The following is a 21,502-nucleotide window of genomic DNA, read 5'->3' on the forward strand; positions in this document are numbered from 1 at the left end:
CGGATAATGGAGGGACATGAGGGCGAAAAAAAAAAGGTGGAAAAAGGGTCCCAGCGTTCTCACACACCTCGCTCTTCTAGCTGGTCAATTTTCAGGGTTGTTTTCTGCAATTTCGGTCATAAAAACAAAACAAGTCAGCTTCGTGTCTGCGGCCAGTTACAATTTGGGCGAGGTGCAGCAGAGTGTCTGTGGAGGGGGCGGGGACAGCTTTTTGTTTACTGCTACACCTGCGCAGAGGACCTAGTTTCGACGTATAAATCAGCCTTAAGTCACAAGTTAATGAAGGTAGGATTGTTTCCCAGTTTGTTTCTTAACTCTTGTCAACGAGGAATCTAAACATGAATTCACTTCAATTCAGTTTATTTATATAGCGCCATTTCACATCACGTCATCTCAAGGCACTTTATAAATACACTTCAACCAGATCATACAGTCAGACTGGTTTAACGTTTTTTAAGGAAAGCAAGTATCCTCCTCTGGAGTGATATGGCTGAGTTACTTTGCTCTGTGATTGGGAACCCAGACAAGAGTTCCCAGGTGAGCAAATATTTCCCTTTTTTAACCTGTCCAGAGTAGAATACTGCATTTCCATGCAAGGGACTGAAGGTGATCACCTCATCATCCAAACCTTGCAGACTTTCTTGCCTCCAGTGCAGTCTAGACTTATCAACAATTGAATTCTTCTGGTGCTGTGATCTTTTTATAACTGTACTTACTCCATTGTATGATTCAATTTCTACAGAAAAGAACAGCCCTGTTGCTCTGCTGATTGCTACATTTTTAGCAAACAAATTAGGAAGCTTCTCGAGATGGCTTTTCATTTAGGCCTGTCTTTTCTTTCTTGCCATAATGCTTTTTTTAATAGAACAGATAGAACATAGAAATTCTATTAGAAAACCATTTAAAATCTGCTCATCCCCTGACACATATAGCTGGGGTTTGTCTCTTCCAGGCAGAGGTTTACAGGAAGCTCTGCTGAGGCTAGGGTGTTTCATTACTCCCTTATTTGCCAGAAAGTTGCTGTGGTGTTGGATGTAAATGCTTTACTTTCTTTGATAATTCTTTGTAGGGAAGCAAATTTAGACCAGAATTAACTTCATATCTTCAGGTTGTTTGACAGGCTCTCCTCAAACTCAAGACAGAGTTTGGTGCTTTTATGTGATGTGTCCTTTTTTTGACCACTGATAGAAAGTCTTTCTGCTGTGTTTGTCTTTTCAGACCGCCTGCAGGATTATGTTGTAAAAGAAGAGGATGTTTCTGACCAGCAGCTCTGTGGACAGGAGAGGAATTCCAGTTTAGACCAAGAGGAACCAGAACCTCTGCAGATAAAAGAAGAGCAGCAAGAACCAGAACATCCTTGGACAAAAGAGGAAATCATTGAGCTCCCCATTAGTGAGCATGAAGAGCAGCTTGTTCTGAAGCAGGAGCCTGGAAATACAGATCATTTGACTGACCACATGAGAAGTCACACAGGTGAGAAACCTTTTGAATTCGCTCAGCGTTGGCTTGGAGCTTGTCTGCCTGGCTGTGTGTTTCCCGGATGGGGCCGCCGTTTACTTTTGCTTTTTTCAATCTCTGCTTCTGTCACCTGAACCCCAAACGGCCTCAGCAGATGGCCGCTCACACTGAGCCTGGTTCTGCTGGAGGTTTCTTCCTGTTAGAAGGGTGTTTTTCCTCTCCACTGTCGCTACAAGCATGCTTAGTGTGAGGGATTGCATTTGAGTCAATGCAATCAACTGGTTTTCCTTAGGTAGAAAACTTTGAACTATAAAGTGCCTTGAGGTGATATGTGTTGTGAATTGGCACTATAGAAATAAACTGAATTGAACTGAATATCTTTCCTGTGGAAGAAAAATTTCACAAGAAAATCTTATCGTATGTGAGGGACCAAACTTAAATAAGGACAAAAGGTGTTTAAAATTTGGGAAAAAAAATAGCTTTCATTTAATAGTGTCAAAAATAGTCAAGAAAGGCTCAAAAGCAATACAAAATAACTTAAATAATAAATAACATAGATCTGGGCCCAAATTAACTGAGGTCAACTGAGGAACCAACCAACAGAAAAATGACCCGCAAACAAAGAACTAAAGGCGGGTTAAATAGGGATGGAGTAGCCCAAGTCTACCACATGAGGGAGGCACAACATAACAAAAGAACCAATAAATACAAAACTAAAGCATTCTATGAAACAAATAAAGCAAAACTAACTTTTACTTAGCAGAAACAATAATAAGTATTTGAGTGACAAAATTAACTTATTAAAACAACTTGAAACAAGTCTCCCCCGTCAGTCTTTCAAAAAACAAATGGTATGCTCCAGGTTTCCTCCTCCAGCTGGTTTGCATCAGCAGCACCTCAAACAAAACAACAAATGTAACTAAACCATTCAGACAGACATTAACTGAACTGTGCAACCATTAGAAAATATCCGTTTAAAAGAAATAACCAACTTAAACATAAATTGTAATATAATATAAAGGAAGAATAAAGTACTAATACAATGTGGTGGTGGGAGGATCATCCACCACATCCTAACATACATATCAGAAAACATGCAGATGAGAAACCATTCTCCTGTACAATTTTTGGGTAAACCTTTATTCAAAAAGGTAATCTGAATGACCACTGTCGGTGACAGGTGAAAAGCCTTTCAAACGTCTGTCCTGTGTAAAAGGTTTTTCTTATAAATCTGCCCATAATAAACACATCAAAATTCACACAAGTGAGAACCCGATATTATGTACGATTTGTGACAAAAGTTTTACTCAAAAAAGGTAATTTGATATGTCACATGACAACTCACTGCAAAATACTTTTTTTTAATAACCTGTAGTAAAAATCTGAAGCCTTTCTCTTGTACTATTTTGACCAAAGTGTAATTGTTAGAAGTAGTTTGATTAAACACATGACGATTTATGTGAGAAACATTTTTCATGCATGACACATGAAACTATCTAATAAAGATATTGATTGCTTTGCAAAAGAAGTCCCAGCAGTTAGATGCCACAGGAATGAACAAATAGAGGCGTTTTCTATGTTTGAATTGTGATAAAATGTCCAGAATCACCTTCACCTTATTTTATGAGAAGCTCCCAGTTAACCTCTTAAGTCCGACGGTCCCAGTACCTGGCCAAACTGACCACCAAGCATTTTAATCCATCTTTAGGAAGCCGAAACACAGTGATGTTTTGTTGTCCACCTACACGCCTTTCAAGAAGGGGCTTAAAGTTTGTAAACAAGTTTCAAAATATAATAAAAAAAAATCTTGTTTTTCAATTTAAAGTGTCGTTTATCTGCTCTTCCATAAAATCTAAAGAAATCAGACACTTCAAACCTGGTATGCATGATTCCAAGATAACAGCAGAAAAAGTCCCTTTTGGTTTTGTGAAAGCTTTTTCTGCCTTAAGAAGCAACAAAGGCTGCGTTCACACTGCAGGCCTTGATGCTCAATTCCAATTTTTTAGTGAAATTAGATTTTTTTTTTTTTGCGTTGACGTTCATATTTCCAAATATATGCGACATGCGCAATAGAGGATGCAATGACATCACAGGCCAGCGTGCTCTTTTTTTTTTTTTTCCCGGAAGTAAACATGGATAGTAGTGCCGGGGCGCATCTAGCGAACTTTCTCAACCATAAAAACTAAATCTTTTCAATATGTTTAAACATAAATACTGCTCCCCGCATCATCTTCTACCATGGTTGTTGATTTTCTTGCCGCTTCTGTGCAACAAGATGCAGAATAGTGACCTTTGTCGGGTATTATTGACGTTCAGGTCGGATGAATGCGACCTGGCCATTCACACACAGGTCACAGTTGAAAAGAACAGATTTGTATCGGATTCAGAACCACATAGCCAAGTGGCCTGGGTCGCATTAGAAAACTTTATAGAGAACAATTTTGGGAAAAAAAATGTTTATGTTAACATTGCGATTTAATGCGATTTATTCCGGTTTAATTTCTCACATCTTTTTAAAAATATACAAACAATTCTGTTTAATAATAATCAGATAAATTTTCAAGCACAGATTACAACAATAAACGAAACAAATCTGTGGCTTTACCTTATTGACATCTTTTCAAGTGTCATGAAACATGATATAAAAACATATGGACTCCACTCCTTAAAGATAGTCAGATTTTAATAGAACAGTCTATAAATAAATATATAAAATAAGATACGAAATGAATGACTGATCTCCAGTCAGTGGCATCAAACATAATAAAGTGCAGGAAAAGTATAGCGAACAAATGTCTTCTTTCAACCAGTTGACATTTTTATGGGCAAATCAAATTCTCAAACAAAAAATGAGTGTATGACCTTTTTAAATCCTAAGAAAAAACTTTTTAAACAATTTTATAAATTATATATTCACTCAGTAAGAGCAGCACACATCATCGTAAAGTGCAAAAAACAAAGATATGATCTCTGTATTTTTTTAGAAGCTCAGATTTTTTTGCCAAGAAAATCCGCATGTCAACCTTTGCTGGTTTCAAAGAGCAGCGAGTGCAAGTCCCTATATTCCCTCCAGCACTGAAAATGAGCTCTGAAGGAGCACTTGAGGGAGGGACACAAAGATACTTGCGAGCCATATTGCAGAGTTGTGGAAAGTTAATGCTGTGCACCTTCCACCAGGCAAAGGGGTCTTCCTCTCCATCAGTAATGAGGTAGCTGTTTAACTTTGCCTCAACAACATCTTTGGGTTGCATGGGAGAAACAGAAGAGGCAACAGCAGTCTGGAATCCTGGCTTGGACCACTCACTTTTACACCATCTGGAGTCGGTACAAAATGCAGCTGCCCGTCTCCATACTGGCACACGCAAACGTGTCAACATATCACCTGTTCTAGCCTCGTTGCGCTGGCTCCTGGTTGTTTTTAGGATAGATTTAAAATTTTTGTTGTTAGTTTTTAAAGCTCTTAATGGTCCCCAGTATTTGACTGAGCATCTCCAAACCCGTGCCTCGGTCAGAACACTGAGATCCTCTAATCAGTTGCTACTGGTCATGCCTAAAACCAGACTTAAAACCAAAGGTGCCTTTATGGCAGCAACACAGAGACGCTGAAATAACTTGCCTTGGCATATTCAATCAGCAGGCTCCTTTAAGGTTTTTAAATCCTCTCTAAAAGCTCACTTCTTCTCCCTGCCTTTTAATCAAGTCTAAGTGGACATTTGGCCAAATTTTATTTTAAATTTTATTTTATTTTAAAATGTGTTTTAATTGAAACATTTATCCTATTATCTTATCTTATCTCCATTTTTTTCTTTTTGTAATGGGTTTATGTATTTTAGCCTTCAGTTTTTATCTTATGCTCCTTACCTGTGATTCCTGTTTCCGGTTGTTTTAAATGTGCTTTTGAGTTGAGAGTTGAGTTGAAGAAACTCCCAAGAGACTTCTTCCCCTTTTCAACAGAGGGCTGTGCATTTTTAAGCATCTGAGTGGTTTCAGTACGACATCTCTTCTCCTACCAGAAAAAAAATAATAATACAGCAATTAGTATTGGAGTTAAATTATAAATATAAATCATAGGAATCATAGATGTGATTATTACCAACCTGGTTATATGCACGCCTTGCTGGTTGCATAATCTCAGTTTTGAGTCTGGTCTTAATGGTAGGAATGTTGTCTGCATTGATGTACTGGGTTTTGAACCTTGGGTCTAGAAAGGATGAAACATCCAAAAGCTCCTGGATGCTGGGGTCATTGTACTTATCACTGAGGTAGGCCAGGGCCTTGGTTTTAATTGACCTTGTCAGGTCAGTTTCCTCTTGGTCTTCAGCCAGGACTGAGGTGGACAGAAGGGGAAGAACTGGTTTGAGGTAGGACATGCTGACATACTCATCTCCAGAGAGAGCATCAGTAAATTTCTGGAGAGGATGAAGTGCCTTGTGAATGGACTCCTACACCTCAATATCCTGCCAGGTTGGGATCAGGGAGCGTGCACATTGGTCACCTGACAACATCTTAGTGATGGCTTTGAGCTGCTTTAGCACTCTGTCAATCATCATTTCTTTGGATCCCTATATTGTTGGGCATTCAGTGATGAGGGCTTGCTCCCTTTGAGCTTCAGCCATTGCTACCTTCTTCTTCTAGCTGTGAGAGAAGTGCCTCACCAGCTTCTTGCACAACCCTATTGCTCTGGACACTATCATCTTTAAGTGCATGTCCTGCAATATAAATATATATATTGGTGTACTTTATACAATTTCAATTGTGTAATAGAGATGCACCTATCTGATGCTTGGGTCGGATATTGGCTCCAATACTGCCTAGTTAGTTGGTTTGGATATTGGCATTCAGATATCGGAGAGCCGATCCAGTGCACTTTACATCAAAGTGTTATTTCTTCCTTTTTGCTGCTAATCTACACTTCTTTTCTTAATAAGTAATATAAGTACATTTATATCTCTTAGTTTGTTACCTTTTTTTTTTTTTTATAAATGTCTATAGCAAGTCTGGCAAGTTATACAGTTCATTCATTACAATAATAAGACCGAATTGGTACTGAATATCAGTCGATATGCAGGTACTGGATCATCAATGAATGGATCGGTGCATCTCTAGTGATAAAGGTTAACAACTTTGGAACAATGAAAGACTTCCACATTCTTTTACCCAACCCCTTACATTACAAACACACACACACAAATATGCTGTAATATAAGTTACAAAATGTAATCGGTGCCTGAAACACGGCAGTCTGGTCCATTCATTTAGTTGTGCTGCCATCACCATGTTGCACCATGATGCATTGTCAGTCGTTATGCGGATGGGATTTTCTTCCTGTAAATTCCAGCCTGCAAGCCCCTCTCTCATGCCGGCAGCATGTTTTTCCCTGTGTGGTCGTCCGGGAAGTAGGAAGCTTAATGGCTGCGAGCTTTAAGATTTAAGTCTTCGTCAATATCATGCACTGTGAGACTCTGATATTGCTCCGCTGTACAGCTTGACCACAAATCAGTAGTTGTTGCGAAAAAAAACTCCACTGTTTTAAGCTCCGCCGCAACTGTGTCTCTGCATTTTTTTTTGTATAGGTCGGGTATGGCAACTTGACTAAAATATGTGCCTGATGGCATTGAATACCGTTTATCCATTGTGGTTAACAAAGCCATAAACCAAGGCTTGGTCACTATACTGACGGGCATCATGTCTTTCACTATAAACTCCGTTATTGCCAACGTTATTTCAGTGTGCCGTTTCGCATTTTTTTCGTAAGGAGTAACACTTTCAAACAGTTCAGTCAGTGACCGCTGTCGGGTGGTACTTCGCTTAATTGGCGTTGAGGCACTGGTAGTTGCCATTCTAGCCATGCAACTATCATACACAGCCTTGTGGTGGTTTTTCAAGTGTTGATAAATGTTCGTTGTGTTACCTCGTGAGGTAGCAACAATAACAAGGCATATCCGCCACAACGTCTGATATTGCGCAGCGTCTTCTTTTTTAAACCCAAAATGATTCCATACAAGTGACATACTGTTCCTCTTTGGTACCAGACTAGGGCTGCAACAACGAATCGATAAAATCGATAAAAATCGACTTTTAAAAGCGTTGGCAACGAATTTCATCATCGATTAGTTGTGTCGCGCGATTATTGCGTCATCCGCCACGCCGTCATCACTGCCTCTTGACTGAAAGGAAGAAAAAAAAATATGGCAGAGCGAGCCAGCGCCGCAGGTGCAGTGTTGCCAACTCAGCGACTTTTCAGACCCCTCCAGCGACTATTTTTCAAAAAAGCGACTAGCGACAAATCTGCCGACTTTTTTCGGTGTCACTGGCGGCTTTTGGAGACTCTTACGTGAAAGCATGTATCGTTCCTACTCTGCCGTGGGGCGCCCCCCCCCGCTCCTGCATGAGTCCCTCTCAGCGCTGCAGTCAGAGCCTCAGCGTCCAGACTGCAAATGAAGCACGCATGCACCGGGATTGACGGCGCAAATTGATCACAATAATTAAAATAGCCTGCGCTTTGTAAAGCGAAAAAAGTGATAACATGCAACTTTTTTCAAAAGAAATTAACATGGCACGGAAGCACCATGTTTGTTTGGTTTTAAAGTGGGGAAACGTAACGTTAGTTTCTCAGGTAGCTCATCTGATGCTGTCCTTACCGTGTTAGTAGGTTACAGACAGTGATAAGGTTGGCTACTTATTTTACTTTTAATTTCATTTGAATTAGCTTAAGCAGCGTTTACATTTACTTTATTAACTTGCAAATTATGAGGGCAAGGCTTTTAAAGTTTAAATCTTCTGGCAAAGATAAAGTAAAGAAGATCCTGCAATTTATGGAAGTAAAGCAGAATAAAATCCAGCAAGATCAGTAATATGTCAATTAATTATATGCCACATTCCCATGTAAATATCTGTCTTTGGAGGATGTGTTTTTTACCACCCCTAGTTCTCTCATTTTTATTCCAAATACAATTTATAATTTGAATCACAGGGCTATTTTTTATCTCTATGGTTCAGTATTTTCTCAAGCAGCAACCTTAACTGCTATACTTTCCTGTCTTAAAAGGCAGAACTCTTCTAGTCTAAAAAAACTCATTTGTTGAAATGGGGGGGCCTATTGTTTGAACCCCTTAGGGGCTTTTAAAAACAAAATGTCTTTTTTTGCGCTTTATGAAACAAAGTAGCCTATATTTTGTGGATGTACAGCTACATTTCTCATGTAAGTTTGCGTAGTTTTAACACAAACATTTATTTTTCATATTGCACCAGTACAGTTAATGAGCAACCTGTACTTGTGTGCTTGTTTGTTCTGTCTAAAATGTTTATTTTGGAATGAAGAGGTTAATATAAAAAATATTTTTTGTCCGATTCATCGATTTTTGAAATAATCGTTAGTTGCAGCCCTATACCAGACCCTCAGTTGTTTTATTTTTTGTCCAGTCTGAGGCCATTGTTTAGCAGGTTAGTCACGGACGACATCGAATTTCCCTTTGTGTTACTTTGCTAGCACGTCACCCCCATCCCGTGACCAGTCTAATCGCGTCCTTTGCAGTTAGAAAATCTTGTTTTAGCCTATCCCAATATTATTGCAAATGCAATTAATCGTTCGGCCCTAGTACCCCATGTCAAGCTTTTAGCCAATCACAGCCGTAATAGCAGCTGAGATGTATCACATTCTTGATTTGTTTTTGCGGTGTTAACTGATAAATCAGATTCTTACCAAACTCGGTTGAAAAGAACACACAAAACATCCACAAAGGCAAAAATAGTGTCCTTTTGCTTTTTTTTCTTAAAGAAATAGAGGGTATTCCACCTAAAACAGGCGCAGATATATTTGTGTTGCTTCAGCCTTTCACCCCCGGTTGACATGTTGTCACGTCTCTGCATTTCAAATGGTTTAAAAGCTACATTTGGCTTTATCATTATTCTATTTGTCATCCTGTATGCTATCTAAATGCTTTAGACTAATGGTGTATCACAGCAATGCACAGTTGCTTCACCGCTTCAGATAGGAGGAGCTTAAGCTACATTAATCTATGCCATGAGAATGAAGAAAAGTTTGTCACAGGAATGTAGTGTGGATTAGTTTTTACTCTAGGTTTCAGATTTTTGAACTACCAAACATTCAATAATTTCAAATTTCAACTTGTGTTTTGTGATTGAAGTTAACATTTCTTCTGCAGAATAAAGTGATTGAAAATTGTCATCTTTGTTAACTTTTTAAGAGGTTTTACATTATCCATATTGTGTCTTAAGAAGTGCATTATGTCTTTTTTTTTTACAATCCTTTTAAATCTTTCTCTACTTATTGTGTCTAAGGAGTTGGAGTCAGAGAAGGTTTACAATCTAGCTCTGTACTGAGGTTAGAGAAGACAGAATGCTAGATAAAGAGCTGGATCAGGCCAGAATGGGATGGAGCTTTGGCTTTCTGGAGTGCAACTCCCCTTTCTTTTTGACCTTCTGCGGTAAAACCTTGGCAGTTCAGCAAAATGTAAAAATACTTTACACATTTCTTTAATGGTTAAGAATCTACAGGTAATCAGAATTTCAGGCTTTGATGATAAAAGTGGAGCTCCAAAACTTGCCAGATGATGGACCATTAACAAGTATTTTTTAACCTGTGATGTTGACGGGAAAAGTACTTCCAGTCTGTTTATATGAAGTTAGATCTACATAAGGATGATTAAAATGAAGTGTCCTTTCTTTAACCCACCAATAGAAAATCTTTCTGTTGTTTGTCTTTCCAGACCGCCTACAGGATTATCTTGGAAACAAGGGGAATTTCTCGGACCAGCAACTCTGCGAACAGGAGAAGAATTTCTGTTGGGGCCAAAAGGAGAAACCTCTACAGATAAAAGAAGAGCAGCAAAAGCCAGAACATCCCTGGACAAAAGAGGAAACCATGGAGCTCCCCATAAGTCAGCAGGAAGAGCAGCCTTTCCTGGAGCAGAAGGGAGGTGATATGGGAGAGAAACCTTTCCCATGTTTAAAATGTGGAGAAAACTTTCTAAAAAAAGAACATTTATTGGTTCACATGAGAACACACAGAGGTCAAAAGATTTATGAATGTCTGTCATGTGGAAAAAATTTCACAAAGAAATCTAGACTTGATACACACATCAGAATTCACACTGGTGAGAAGCCTTTTTCCTGCACGATATGTAACAAAAATTTTACTGAAAAGAGTAGCTTGAATAAACACATGAGAATTCACTCTGGTGAGAAGCCTTTTGAATGTCTGTCCTGTGGAAAAAGCTTCACCTTTAAGTCTGATCTTAATAATCACATCAGCATTCACACAGGTGAGAAGCCTTTTTCCTGTACCACTTGTAACAAGAATTTTACTCAAAAAAGTACTTTGATTTCTCACATGAGAACTCACACCGGTGAGAAGCCTTTTGAATGTCTGTTCTGTGGAAAAAGCTTCACCTTCAAGTCTGATCTTAATAATCACATCAGAATTCACACAGGTGAGAAACCTTTTTCCTGCACGATTTGTAACAAGAATTTTACTGAAAAGAGCAGTTTGACTAAACACATGAGAATTCACACAGGTGAGAAGCCTTTTGAATGTATGTTCTGTGGGAAAAGCTTTACTATGAAAGCTAAACTTGATAGACACATCATAATTCACACAGGTGAGAAGCCTTTTTCATGTACAGTTTGTCACAATAATTTCACTGGAAAAAGTACTTTGACTAAACACATGAGAATTCATTCTGGTGAGAAGCCTTTTGAATGTCTGTCCTGTGGGAAAAGCTTCACCTTCAAGTCTGATCTCAATAATCACATTAGAATTCACACAGGTGAAAAGCCATTTTCCTACACGATTTGTAACAAGAATTTTACTGAAAAGAGTAGTTTGACTACTCACATGAGAATTCACACAGGTGAAAAACCTTTTGAATGTCTGTCTTGTGGAAAAAGCTTCACTCAGAAATCTAATCTTGATTCGCACATCATAATTCACACAGGTGAGAAGCCCTTTTCCTGTACCATTTGTAACAAGAACTTTACTAAAAAAAGTAGTTTGACTGCTCACAGGAGAATTCACACAGGTGAAAAGCCTTTTTCCTGCACAATTTGTAACAAGAATTTTACTGAAAAGAGTAGTTTGACTAAACACATGAGAGTTCACATAGGTGAGAAGATGTCTCCTGAATGATTTTTAACAACGGTTGTAAAGAAGAAGGTAATTTGAGTATTCAGATGACATTTATTCATGCATTATGTTGAATAATTTATATATATTATTAAAACATTTGTTTCACACAAGTCGCAGGAATGAGGAGTAGAGTCACTTTCAATGTCTGAGTGGTGATAAAATGTCCATCTAGAACCTCCTTCACCTCATTACATGAGAACCTCACGGGTTAATGTTTGTTTGTTTTTTTCGAGCAAAGTTTTGAGAAGGCCATTGATTAACAGCTCTGTTTACATAGAATCTACAACAGATAAGGTGTTCTATTGTAAACCTGGTAAATATTCAGGTCCTGGGTGAATATGTGGATGTGAATATTTGAAAGTTCATTATTTTTTTGCCTGAGTAAATTAGATTTTAAATGGCCAAGAAAATAGTTTTGCCCTAATAAAAAAGATGTTTACATTCACAATTTCTTACTTTTTCTGTAATGAAGAGAATAAACATAAAGTGAAACTACAGCATATTGGTTACATTTTGTATACACGAGTGTATACAAAATGAAATTTCGTTTAAAACAGCTCTAGTCAATTTATTTTTTTTAAAGTGCAGCCTTGAAAAGCAGTAATAAAAACATTAAAAAAGAAAAAAATAGTAATATAAAAAATGACATTTCTTTTTTTAATTAAACAAGTTTGCTGTCAATACAGCAAGTAATTAAAATCCCTACAGGCCCCTACTGTGCCATTTTGGCATGGTGTGGCATAACCTTTTCTGAATGAATTTATTCAGAGAAAAACAAAAAATAAGATATATATAATATTTATTTATTTACTTATTGGGACTTAGAGTATTTTTGCTGAATGATAAGCTCTTGGTTGGATATATTCCAGGAACAGTTTTATTCAGTGGCTGGAGTCTGTAGTTCAGGTAAATTGAAGTCCTAAAATGATGAAACATGTCTGTTTAAAAAGATAAACAGGATTGTTGATGTTATTTTTACTGATCAGGTTAAATCTGCTTTAACTTGGCAAAAAGCCTTTGTAATTTATTGAAGAAATCTGACTCTCCTCTAGAAGTGTGAAGTTTCTGCTTTTTAAAGATTTTTTTTTTTAAAGTATAATTTTCTATTGAACTAACTGTAATAGTTTTGTTCTTGATTTTGTAGATGTTCTATTTACCTGCTATGACTGAAAAAAGTATTATATTCTGCTGTGGATGTTTTTAATTATTGTAATCACTTCTAAATTGATGAACGAGCAGAAATTAAAAACCTCTTGGATTGTAAAAATGTGGTTCTTTTTATGGTTTTATATAAATCAGAAATCTTTTTCCATGTTTTCTCAATATTTTAAGACAAACTAAAGCTGTAAAATAAATAGTTTAATGTCATTCACCTGTCTTCTCCAGTCTTTCCTGTTGCTTCTCTGTCAGCATTAATCTTTTTGCTTTTTAGAGCCTGAGTTCAAATCTGGCCATTGGATAAATCCTCCTTTGCTTGTTGGAGAACTTAGATTAGGAAATAAGGTAGGTACATATTCTGGCCCAGTTGGTTTGGCACCTGATAAAACAAGTGTTTCAGTTGCTATAACTGTGTGTGTCCAGAGCCGCTACAACCAAGCAACTAGCTCAGCTTAGCTTTGTAATCCACTGCTACTTTTTTTCATTTCAACATGGCCCTAAGGACTGAATCTGGACACCAATGTTTAGAGATTTGATAACGTTCCATGAATGAGCGGAATAATAATACATTTTATTGAAGCGTTAAGGCCGAGTTGTCCAGTAGGACGAGTCTCAAAGCGGAGTTGCATTTTCTTTGCAATAGAGGTTTAACGTTGAATCTATTAATACAAAGTGAAAGTTTGAGGAGAAACAAGACAATCCTGTTTTCCTTTTGGTTTGTTTTATAAATACGAGATGATCAAAATATCTGATCATCTTTTTGGGGCTTTTTTATGCTGAAGCTCTTTCAAGGTGGTGTAGAATCTGTAGAAGGTAATTCTACGGGTCGTTACATCAGGTGGTTTCTGAAAGTTTCAGGTTCTTTAAAATTACTCTCAAAATAATAATGAAATGTACTCATATTGAAATGTTTAATTTGTATTTCTTACATACTTAAGTACTTTTATATACACATACTTTTGTATCCTTAAGTACTTTTAAAAGTGAGTACTTCATTACTTTAACTTGAGTAGATGTTTGACCGAGCAACTTTTACCTTTTTTTATGTATTTTTGTAACTATAGTTGAGTGCTCTTTCACCATTGCACAATAGTATTGAACAATCAGCCAAGCATAGCCTAATATTGCATATATTAAGTGTTCTGAATGTTATTTCTATACATTTAATCATAGGAATTTCCCTCCATCTTAAAAACGTATTTAGCCAATAATTAACAAATATTTGGAATAAATATTCCGTTGATTACTTTTCAAATGTGTATTTATGCATACGGATAAGACGAATTGAAAGGTTATTGAGAACATGTAGCTGCGTTTTTTTTTTTTTTTTTTTTTTTAGATCTAATTACCTGTCCGTTAACCTGTGACAGGAGGGCATTTTCCCATCATGCACCATGCAGTACAGCCTCTGCATTTTACTCCTGATAAGCAGCAGCGGCTGCCTGAGACGGCTGATCCATCACTCAAGGTTAGAGGAGTGTTGAACCAAAGCTTAAGGTTTCACGTTAAAACATGAGCTAAAATAATTTTAGATATTTAGTCACTGAATAATCCAGTTATTGTCTCATATGAACATAAATATGAACACTGTACAGTTATAAGATGAATTTCAGTTATAAGAAGAATTTGCATTCCTGTTTCTTTTTCATACAGTAGAACTTGAACATCAACTTGTTTTCCTAAAACCTGTTTCCATGTTCCACTGAGTTTAAAGGCCTCAGTTGTCAAAAAACCTCAAATCACAGTGAGACTTTCTGGGGATTCATACCAATATCTGTCAAACTAAGAGAGGGTTTATTGTACAAATGTTTACACTCTTAGTAGATCTATTTAGGAAGCACTGAAACAGGAAGCTGACTGAGTGAAATCTAAAACCCCTCTTTTTAGGGTAGATGTTTTTTTAAAAGAGCAGGAAATACAGGGAAGAGTTAGTTAGATTATTCAGGGAAATATGGTTTAGAAAATGGGACCCCAAGGAAGAATAATAAGTCCTTTATTATTTTTTGTTATGATAAATGATACATTTAAAGAAGCAGAGAATGAAATGGGTTGTTCTCTTTATGCTCTTTAGCAAAACCTTTAAGTTTAAACTGGATGGAAAAACAGAATAATTAAAATAATGTCTGATAGTATGGCAGCTTTATTAAGGATTGAATCAAATCATTGAAAAGAACATATATCATTAATGGTGTTTATCTAACCAGTTATAGATTGTATTTTCCTCAGTTTAATCATTAATCCTTCTTTCCACATCATATCATGAGCCTTTCTCTATCTAGAAAGAACGCCTAAACACTTTCTTTATTAACTTTAGCTTTCATTACCTCATGCTGTAAACATATTGCAGGGTCCATGGTGTTCCTCCCTGTCCTAAAACCACTTTGATGCTTAGATAAATATCCATTGGATTCAATAAATAGTTGTTAGGTTTATCATTTATACATCATGTGCACTGTTAATTTGTTTGTCAGATTAGACAGAGCAGAAGGCCTTCCTTCACATTGTGGATGTCACGGTGTGTACGGAGGTCATCTAATCAAGACAGCCTTCGTGTCTCTAAGAGTACACAGAATATGGGCACATCTTGGAGCCGGTCTGATAGGAGAGCTGCTGTATCTGTAACCCTGAGACAGAGAGGCAACCTGCATGGAATTCAAGACATGGATGGCGTGTCAGTTTCTGATACGGACAGCTAAGCATCCACATGATGCGACACAGACTCAGAAGGTATAAGAAGCATGTGATGACGTTGTTCGGGGCTCAAACTTTGCCGGACGCTTGCGGACGTGATTTTTGAGACCACAGCTGTGCATAGCTCGAAGCATTTTTCTCTGTCCTGTAACGACCTGATCTAGAATAAACTCTGTTACTTTTTTACTCCTGTTTTTATAGTCCTTTTTTATATGGTTTTAATGAGTTTGAGTTAAGAGTGGTAAATAACTTGCTCCCAGGAAAAGAACCGTGTGAGGAGGCCCCGGGGCGTTACAGCCTTTACTTTGAAGGGGACAAATCCTTCTCACTTTAACAAATTGGTGTTTCCGCCCGTGACCTGGAAGCAAAACAACAGAGCCACCGATGGAAAAAGCTCCACAGCCTGCGGCCGAAACAACTGATAAGGTGAGGAGATTCCTTATTACAAAATATCTCCAGTGTTTTTACTGTTAAAACACTTTGGCTGTGTTGTGATTTTCTGAAGTGAGCTGAAGCTTTTTATGCAAAAGAGGACAGAGAAATTGCTCAGAGTGATTTTAGTTTTTTGTTTTTGCGGTTTTTGTTTTGTTGTATTTGTTGGTTTTTAATTTTTTACATTGCGAACGTGTACACATAAAAAAAAAAAAAAAAAAAAGAAAAAAAGGAGAGAGAGAGGAAGAAAGTCGAGAGAGAGGAAAAAAGTCGTGCGTTCTGCTGTGGGTAGCGGTTGAAAGTCCGACTGAAGGCGACTGCGCAAACGTCTTCAAGAACTATACTATTCACTAGGATAAGTTGGTTGGAGAGCCCAACGGTTTCTGCATGCAGAAAGGGACGGTGATTTTATTCCCGGTCTGCCTGCAGACACGAAAGATGCACTTCTGAAAACAGACGCACAGACAGAAACCAGTCACATAGCCGGCTAGAGTTTGCCAGTATACCTCCCATAAGGACATTTACGAAAAACCGAGACTGGAAATAAGCGAGCGGGTCAGGTTGAAACGGACCTTTGAGGTATTTTTCTCTTTCCTTCTCTTCTCTTATAAAAGGAAAAGAGAGAGATGATAAAATGCTATTCCTCATAAAACTAGAAGAGACTGATGCCCGGATTAGGTAACTTGTTTGTCTAATCCTCAAAGTTGGTGGAGTGAACTAGGCGGAACTATATCTAAATCTTTTCTTTTCTCTAAATTTCCTTTCTTTTTTCCTTTTCACTGACGGACGCATTTTTTTGACGGACACACTTCCTTGACGGACACAGTTGTTGACGGACGCGCTTCCTTAGCAGAAGAGCGGCTCACTGAAGGTTGTAGGGAAAAGGTTTAAAGCCCAGAGGGATCTCACGTAAGACGTCGAGGTCTGATCTTATACACTGTGTGAACGGAAGGTGTGAAAGATGGATGCATGTGGACTAGAAATTGAATCCAGAAACACCTCGTTAAAAGCGAGTCTGGATAAAGGGAGAAGTATGATCATGGCGAGTTATCCATTGAAGGATGCAGAACACCACATTAGAAAATTTGATGAATGGGTTGAAAAAATGAGAGAAGATGGAGTGTTTGGGGAATTAGAGGGGCCCCCTCCAAACACTTCACAACGTGGTTTTTATTTGGATACACTAAAAAATAGATTGTCACAAGCTCGTGAAAAAATGGCTGGTGCTGGTGTGTTCGGACGAGACAAACACCAGAAGGAAGAAACAAAACTTTTGGATTTGATTAGACAAACCAAGTTCAATTTTAGTAACTATTTTTCTGACAAGGACCCTGAACAGGAACAGGTGGAGCAAAACGGGGCTCAGGGAGGTGAGCAGGCACTCGACACTTCAGAGGGTAAGAAAAACCTTTAATGAGTACATCTAATATTGCAGAAACAGAGCCTATTATGGACCCCAGTCCACACCAAGGTGTAGAAATATTTCGTACGGCTGGTGATGCAATGTTTCCATCAAACCCATGTGTGCAGATGCCTGTTATGGAGTTGCGTGAAGGTCAGATAAATTGTGAAATAAGGCCTACAGAGGAAGAATTGGGACAAGAGGTACGAAAAGAGTTTCAGATGCAAGATTTAATAGAGGAGGCGGTAAATAAAGCATTTCAGCGTTTCAGTTCCTATTGTTATGAAAATGTCGATGTTTCTGTGATTTTTGGAGGTGAACCTTGGAGGAAGGAAAGCTTAAAATATAAGAGGTTGATATATTTACAATTTACGATGTCTTGAAATTAACATTTTAAAGGTAAGAAGATCAATTAGTACATTTTCAGTGCTGTAAACCCCAACCCCGGCCCAACATTGAGCTCCAGAAGGTGGATCACACAGAGCAGCCCTTCACTTAGAGGCAGGAGAGAAAAGGAAAAGAAGACACAGAGAGACTGAGTGCACACAGGGCCGATCACAGCAGAGGCAGGGCCCAGGAGTCTAGAAGCAGTTTTTACCTTAAAGACATCTACCAATTACTACACTAGAATGGTATTGTAATCTGCATTTAGAGTGACTGATTCAGGAGCTTATATTTGAAAATGTTAGACCACACAAGCTAAGTTTGTCAAACTGTAGCAAAGTGAATATAAATTAGACACTGATCACTGAGGATACTCTAAGGTGGATTAAATGGATCTTTACTCAGTCAACTGTTCAAAATAGAGTGGGTTACATCGAACAGATAAATTAGGACGGTTGAGTTCAGTGGATAAAAGAGAGGCAGACAGCAGTAGATGAAATGGAGGGTGAGTTTGATAGAGAAGGGGAGAAATGGGCAAAGAAGATCGAAGTGCGGGTTCAGTAAGAATTAGAGAAAGGACGTAAATGCAGCAACACTAGGGAGGCCGGGATCCCACTATTTGTTTAGTTATGGAGGTAGTTTTTGAGAAATTTCCAGCAGCGGTGATAGATATTTTGATTGAGGGCAGTAACTGTCCTTTTATGATTGATACGGGGGCCAGATACAGCCCCATGAATCTTTATGTGCCCACCTGCCAAAAAACTACACAGGAAATGGGATTTTCAGGAGAAAAACAAAACATACCACTTTTTCAGAACCCCTTAGAGGTGTTCTCATATTTGAAAATTCAAACATGTCATTTTTGGGGGACGCTTAGAATTAAAAATCATTGGTTGTGAAAACTTATTTTGGTGTCTAACGTGAGCAAATAAATCTTAGGTTTCCATAAATGTGCACATATAGTTTAACAAGGATCCTATAATGAGGCTGAAAAGCACTGGTGCAGAGGTCTTAAGACCGGACTGGTGAAAAGATTATGATTTTTTGTTTAAATTGGGAAAAAATCCTCTAAGAAGATAAATCTAAATTGATACTGATGGATTAAACAAACTTTATGTGGCCAATGTCTGTCTGTCTGTCCTAAATGTGGTATGCATGTGAGGTAGAATGTGTGTGGTGAAGTTGGGAATGATTAAGAATATTTTTTGATGTGACATTAACATGATTTGCATTTTTACAGGATTGAGAAGGAGCACTGGGGGCATAACAGAAGGGTAATCGTATCAAACATGTTGCTCAGGGGCCCCAACTAGGGGAGGCTCTGACAAGACCAGAGCAGATTGCTGTTGTAGGGTGTGAGGTAATTTTTGGGTGTGGAGTGCAGCTGAGATACTGTAGATTAATAGATTATAGATTAGAAAAATTATTAAATATATAAGTAATTATCCAGAAAGAAGCAGAATGGGTGTTTTTACTTTTTGGGAAACTAAAATCTCAGACGGGGGCATTACATGATTTTAATTTAAAGGTAGTTTCATTTTCAATCATTAGAATTGCATTAGAGATTGATTAGTTTCATTTTTCTCTCATTAGGATTTTATTAGAGATCGATTAGGGACAGGATAAATCACACTTCGAACTGGAACCGGACACAGCATATGGCCAAGATACCCGCAGGAGCTCAGCAGATTAGCGGGGTCAACTTTTCTAAAAACAAGGCTGGAGAGTTAAGAACGATTTCGGTGTGACCTGACCCTGGGTTTTTTCAGCCTTCAGTTTTTATCCATAATTATTTTTATCTGTGTATAATGCCGTTTGGAAACTGCCTAAGCACGAACTGATTAATTTGCATCTCTAATCATTACTAACACTAACACTTTTCACTGTTCATCTGGGCCTTACTTTCTTTGCATGAAGTGTTAGATTCTACTACCTTTACAAATTTCTGTGGATTAAGTGATTAACTATTGACTAATTGATGAACTTTTTGATTGCTTTTTCCTGGTAACAAACCAGAGGGGTAATTTACTTTTTCCCTGCTTGTAGAGAGTGACAGTGCGGCTGTCAGGGAGCAGGCAGGATTATTCAGAGGCCCATTTAAGGAGGATCAGGAGATCGTTTTTCTTAAACATGTTCCTTTATTTTTCTTTTTCAGGCTGTGTTTGTAACAATCCTTAAATGTTAAAATTTTTTCTTCCAGGACAGGCTGACAAATGTCTCATCCTTCATTGTGTTTTGTTTAAGATGTGCATTAACCCTTATTTTCCCAACAGCTGCAGAAGTTCTGGCATGTGAAATGGACAACTTGGCTGAGAGTGACTAGAGCAAGAGAGAGAGGGGGGTTCAGATAGTTGAAAACTTTTCGATAGGAGGATTTGAATAGGTTCGAACTGACTGGACTGACTTGGTTAGTAACTGGACTGGATCGGAACCATGGATTAGGACATTAGAGAGATGGTGTGAGAACGCAGCATGCCAGAGACAGGGTGTAGAGATTGTGGCTGCATGTTTTGTTCCCGGCTGAAGGCCATTCCGGTGAGCTCTGGGTTTGTTTTAATTCCTCTCTGGTTCTGATATGACCTATGAGGTACAGATTGATGTGGTGGTTTGAAGCTCACAGACTTTTGTTGGGGTGGAACATTAAGAGCAGTCATGCTGACAGAGGCATTTAACGAATGACAAGATGAACCAACAACTATTTGGAGAAGTCGGAGGCACCACTGGGGTTTTTTGTTGTCTTACATGTTTGTCGTTGTTTGTGTCTGTATGTTTGTTTGTTTTCTGTTTTTTGTTTGTTTACTAACATCTTAGACTTTATGAAAAAAAAAAAAAAAAAAAAGACGTGGCACGCATGTTAAATTTTTTGAATAGTTTTGACTACACTACGGATGGGAATGTTTCAAAATGAACAATGGATCTTTGTTTGGAGAGACATTGGACACTTTCTTTCTTGAGTCACAGGATGGATTAACCTACAAGGGGCACAGAGACAAACTTTGCTCCTAAACTACAGAAGGAGGGATGGTTTGCAGCTGCTGAGATGCGAACATTAAGGAAATGACTGGATGCCCACTGCTTCAGATGAGAAAAGAACACTGGCAGTGATGGGTTGATGGAAGGTCATGGGATCAGCGGACAAGACGGATGAAAAAAAAAAAGATAAGTGAACTGACACACCAGATTTCTTATTCACAATGAAAAATTATGGACAACTTATTTTAAACCGGTTTATTAATACAGATCTATGAATAACATTTTTGCTTTACGGGGATCAACAGGTAGATGTAATATCTTTCTGAACAACGCGGCAGTAGTTTGGGGATTATTATTATTATTGCTTTATTTATTTATTTTCTTAAAGAGAAATATCAGAAGCGATGGCAACAACATAGAATATAAATTATAGGAGTAACTTTACCGACAGATTTTAAATGGTCTGCTAAATTTTCTTTATATCATCAGGGGGTGGAGTATTCTTAAATAGAGGAATAAAAAAGAGGATTTAGAGATGTTTTACTATGTGATAAATTAGACTGGGTTTTTTGATAAATAGTTTGGTCAGTTATTAATTAGCAGAATGTTAAAGGGACAACAAGTTGAAACTTTAACTTTTGGGAATGGTAAAGTTGCATCAACAGAATGCAATTTAGGGGAAATTATAACATTTTAGGAGCAAATGTTTAAAGCAAATGATGGTTTCTTTCAATATAAGCAATAACGATGAAGACTTATAGTGTTAATGAGCTTATGGCGATTCAATATCAGGCCCAGGGACTAAAACTTCACCATTTATTTTTTTTATTTTTATTTTATTTTATTTGTTTTGATTA

General features: G+C 37.8%; 1 protein-coding gene and 1 long non-coding RNA gene across 4 annotated transcripts in view; both read left to right on the forward strand.

Moving 5' to 3' along the window:
- The window catches only part of LOC119774643 (gastrula zinc finger protein XlCGF26.1-like), a 75,413-nt gene extending 62,549 nt beyond the window's left edge, over positions 1 to 12,864 (forward strand). Inside the window, exons 3-4 of one of the 2 annotated variants that reach the window (XM_038272266.1) lie at positions 1,219 to 1,473; positions 10,188 to 12,864. In XM_038272266.1, the coding sequence (XP_038128194.1) occupies positions 1,219 to 1,473; positions 10,188 to 11,605 (1,673 nt within the window). In that variant the 3' untranslated portion in view covers positions 11,606 to 12,864. The remainder of the gene's footprint in view (positions 1 to 1,218; positions 1,474 to 10,187) is intronic. The other variant, XM_038272267.1, reaches the window with a different exon arrangement.
- A 2,791-nt stretch (positions 12,865 to 15,655) lies between these two features.
- LOC119774650 lies at positions 15,656 to 20,830 on the forward strand. 2 transcript variants are annotated; one of them, XR_005279556.1, is made up of 3 exons: positions 15,656 to 15,880; positions 16,713 to 17,283; positions 17,417 to 20,830. It is a non-coding gene; the product is annotated as an uncharacterized LOC119774650 (long non-coding RNA). The 2 variants fall into 2 exon arrangements; XR_005279555.1 differs by lacking the exon at positions 15,656 to 15,880 and having other exon boundaries at positions 16,144 to 17,283.
- The last annotated feature ends 672 nt before the right edge of the window (positions 20,831 to 21,502 follow it).

This window comes from Cyprinodon tularosa, unplaced genomic scaffold (genome assembly GCF_016077235.1).
Source record: "Cyprinodon tularosa strain WSP-4 unplaced genomic scaffold, ASM1607723v1 ctg820, whole genome shotgun sequence".
Lineage (NCBI taxonomy): Eukaryota > Metazoa > Chordata > Actinopteri > Cyprinodontiformes > Cyprinodontidae > Cyprinodon > Cyprinodon tularosa.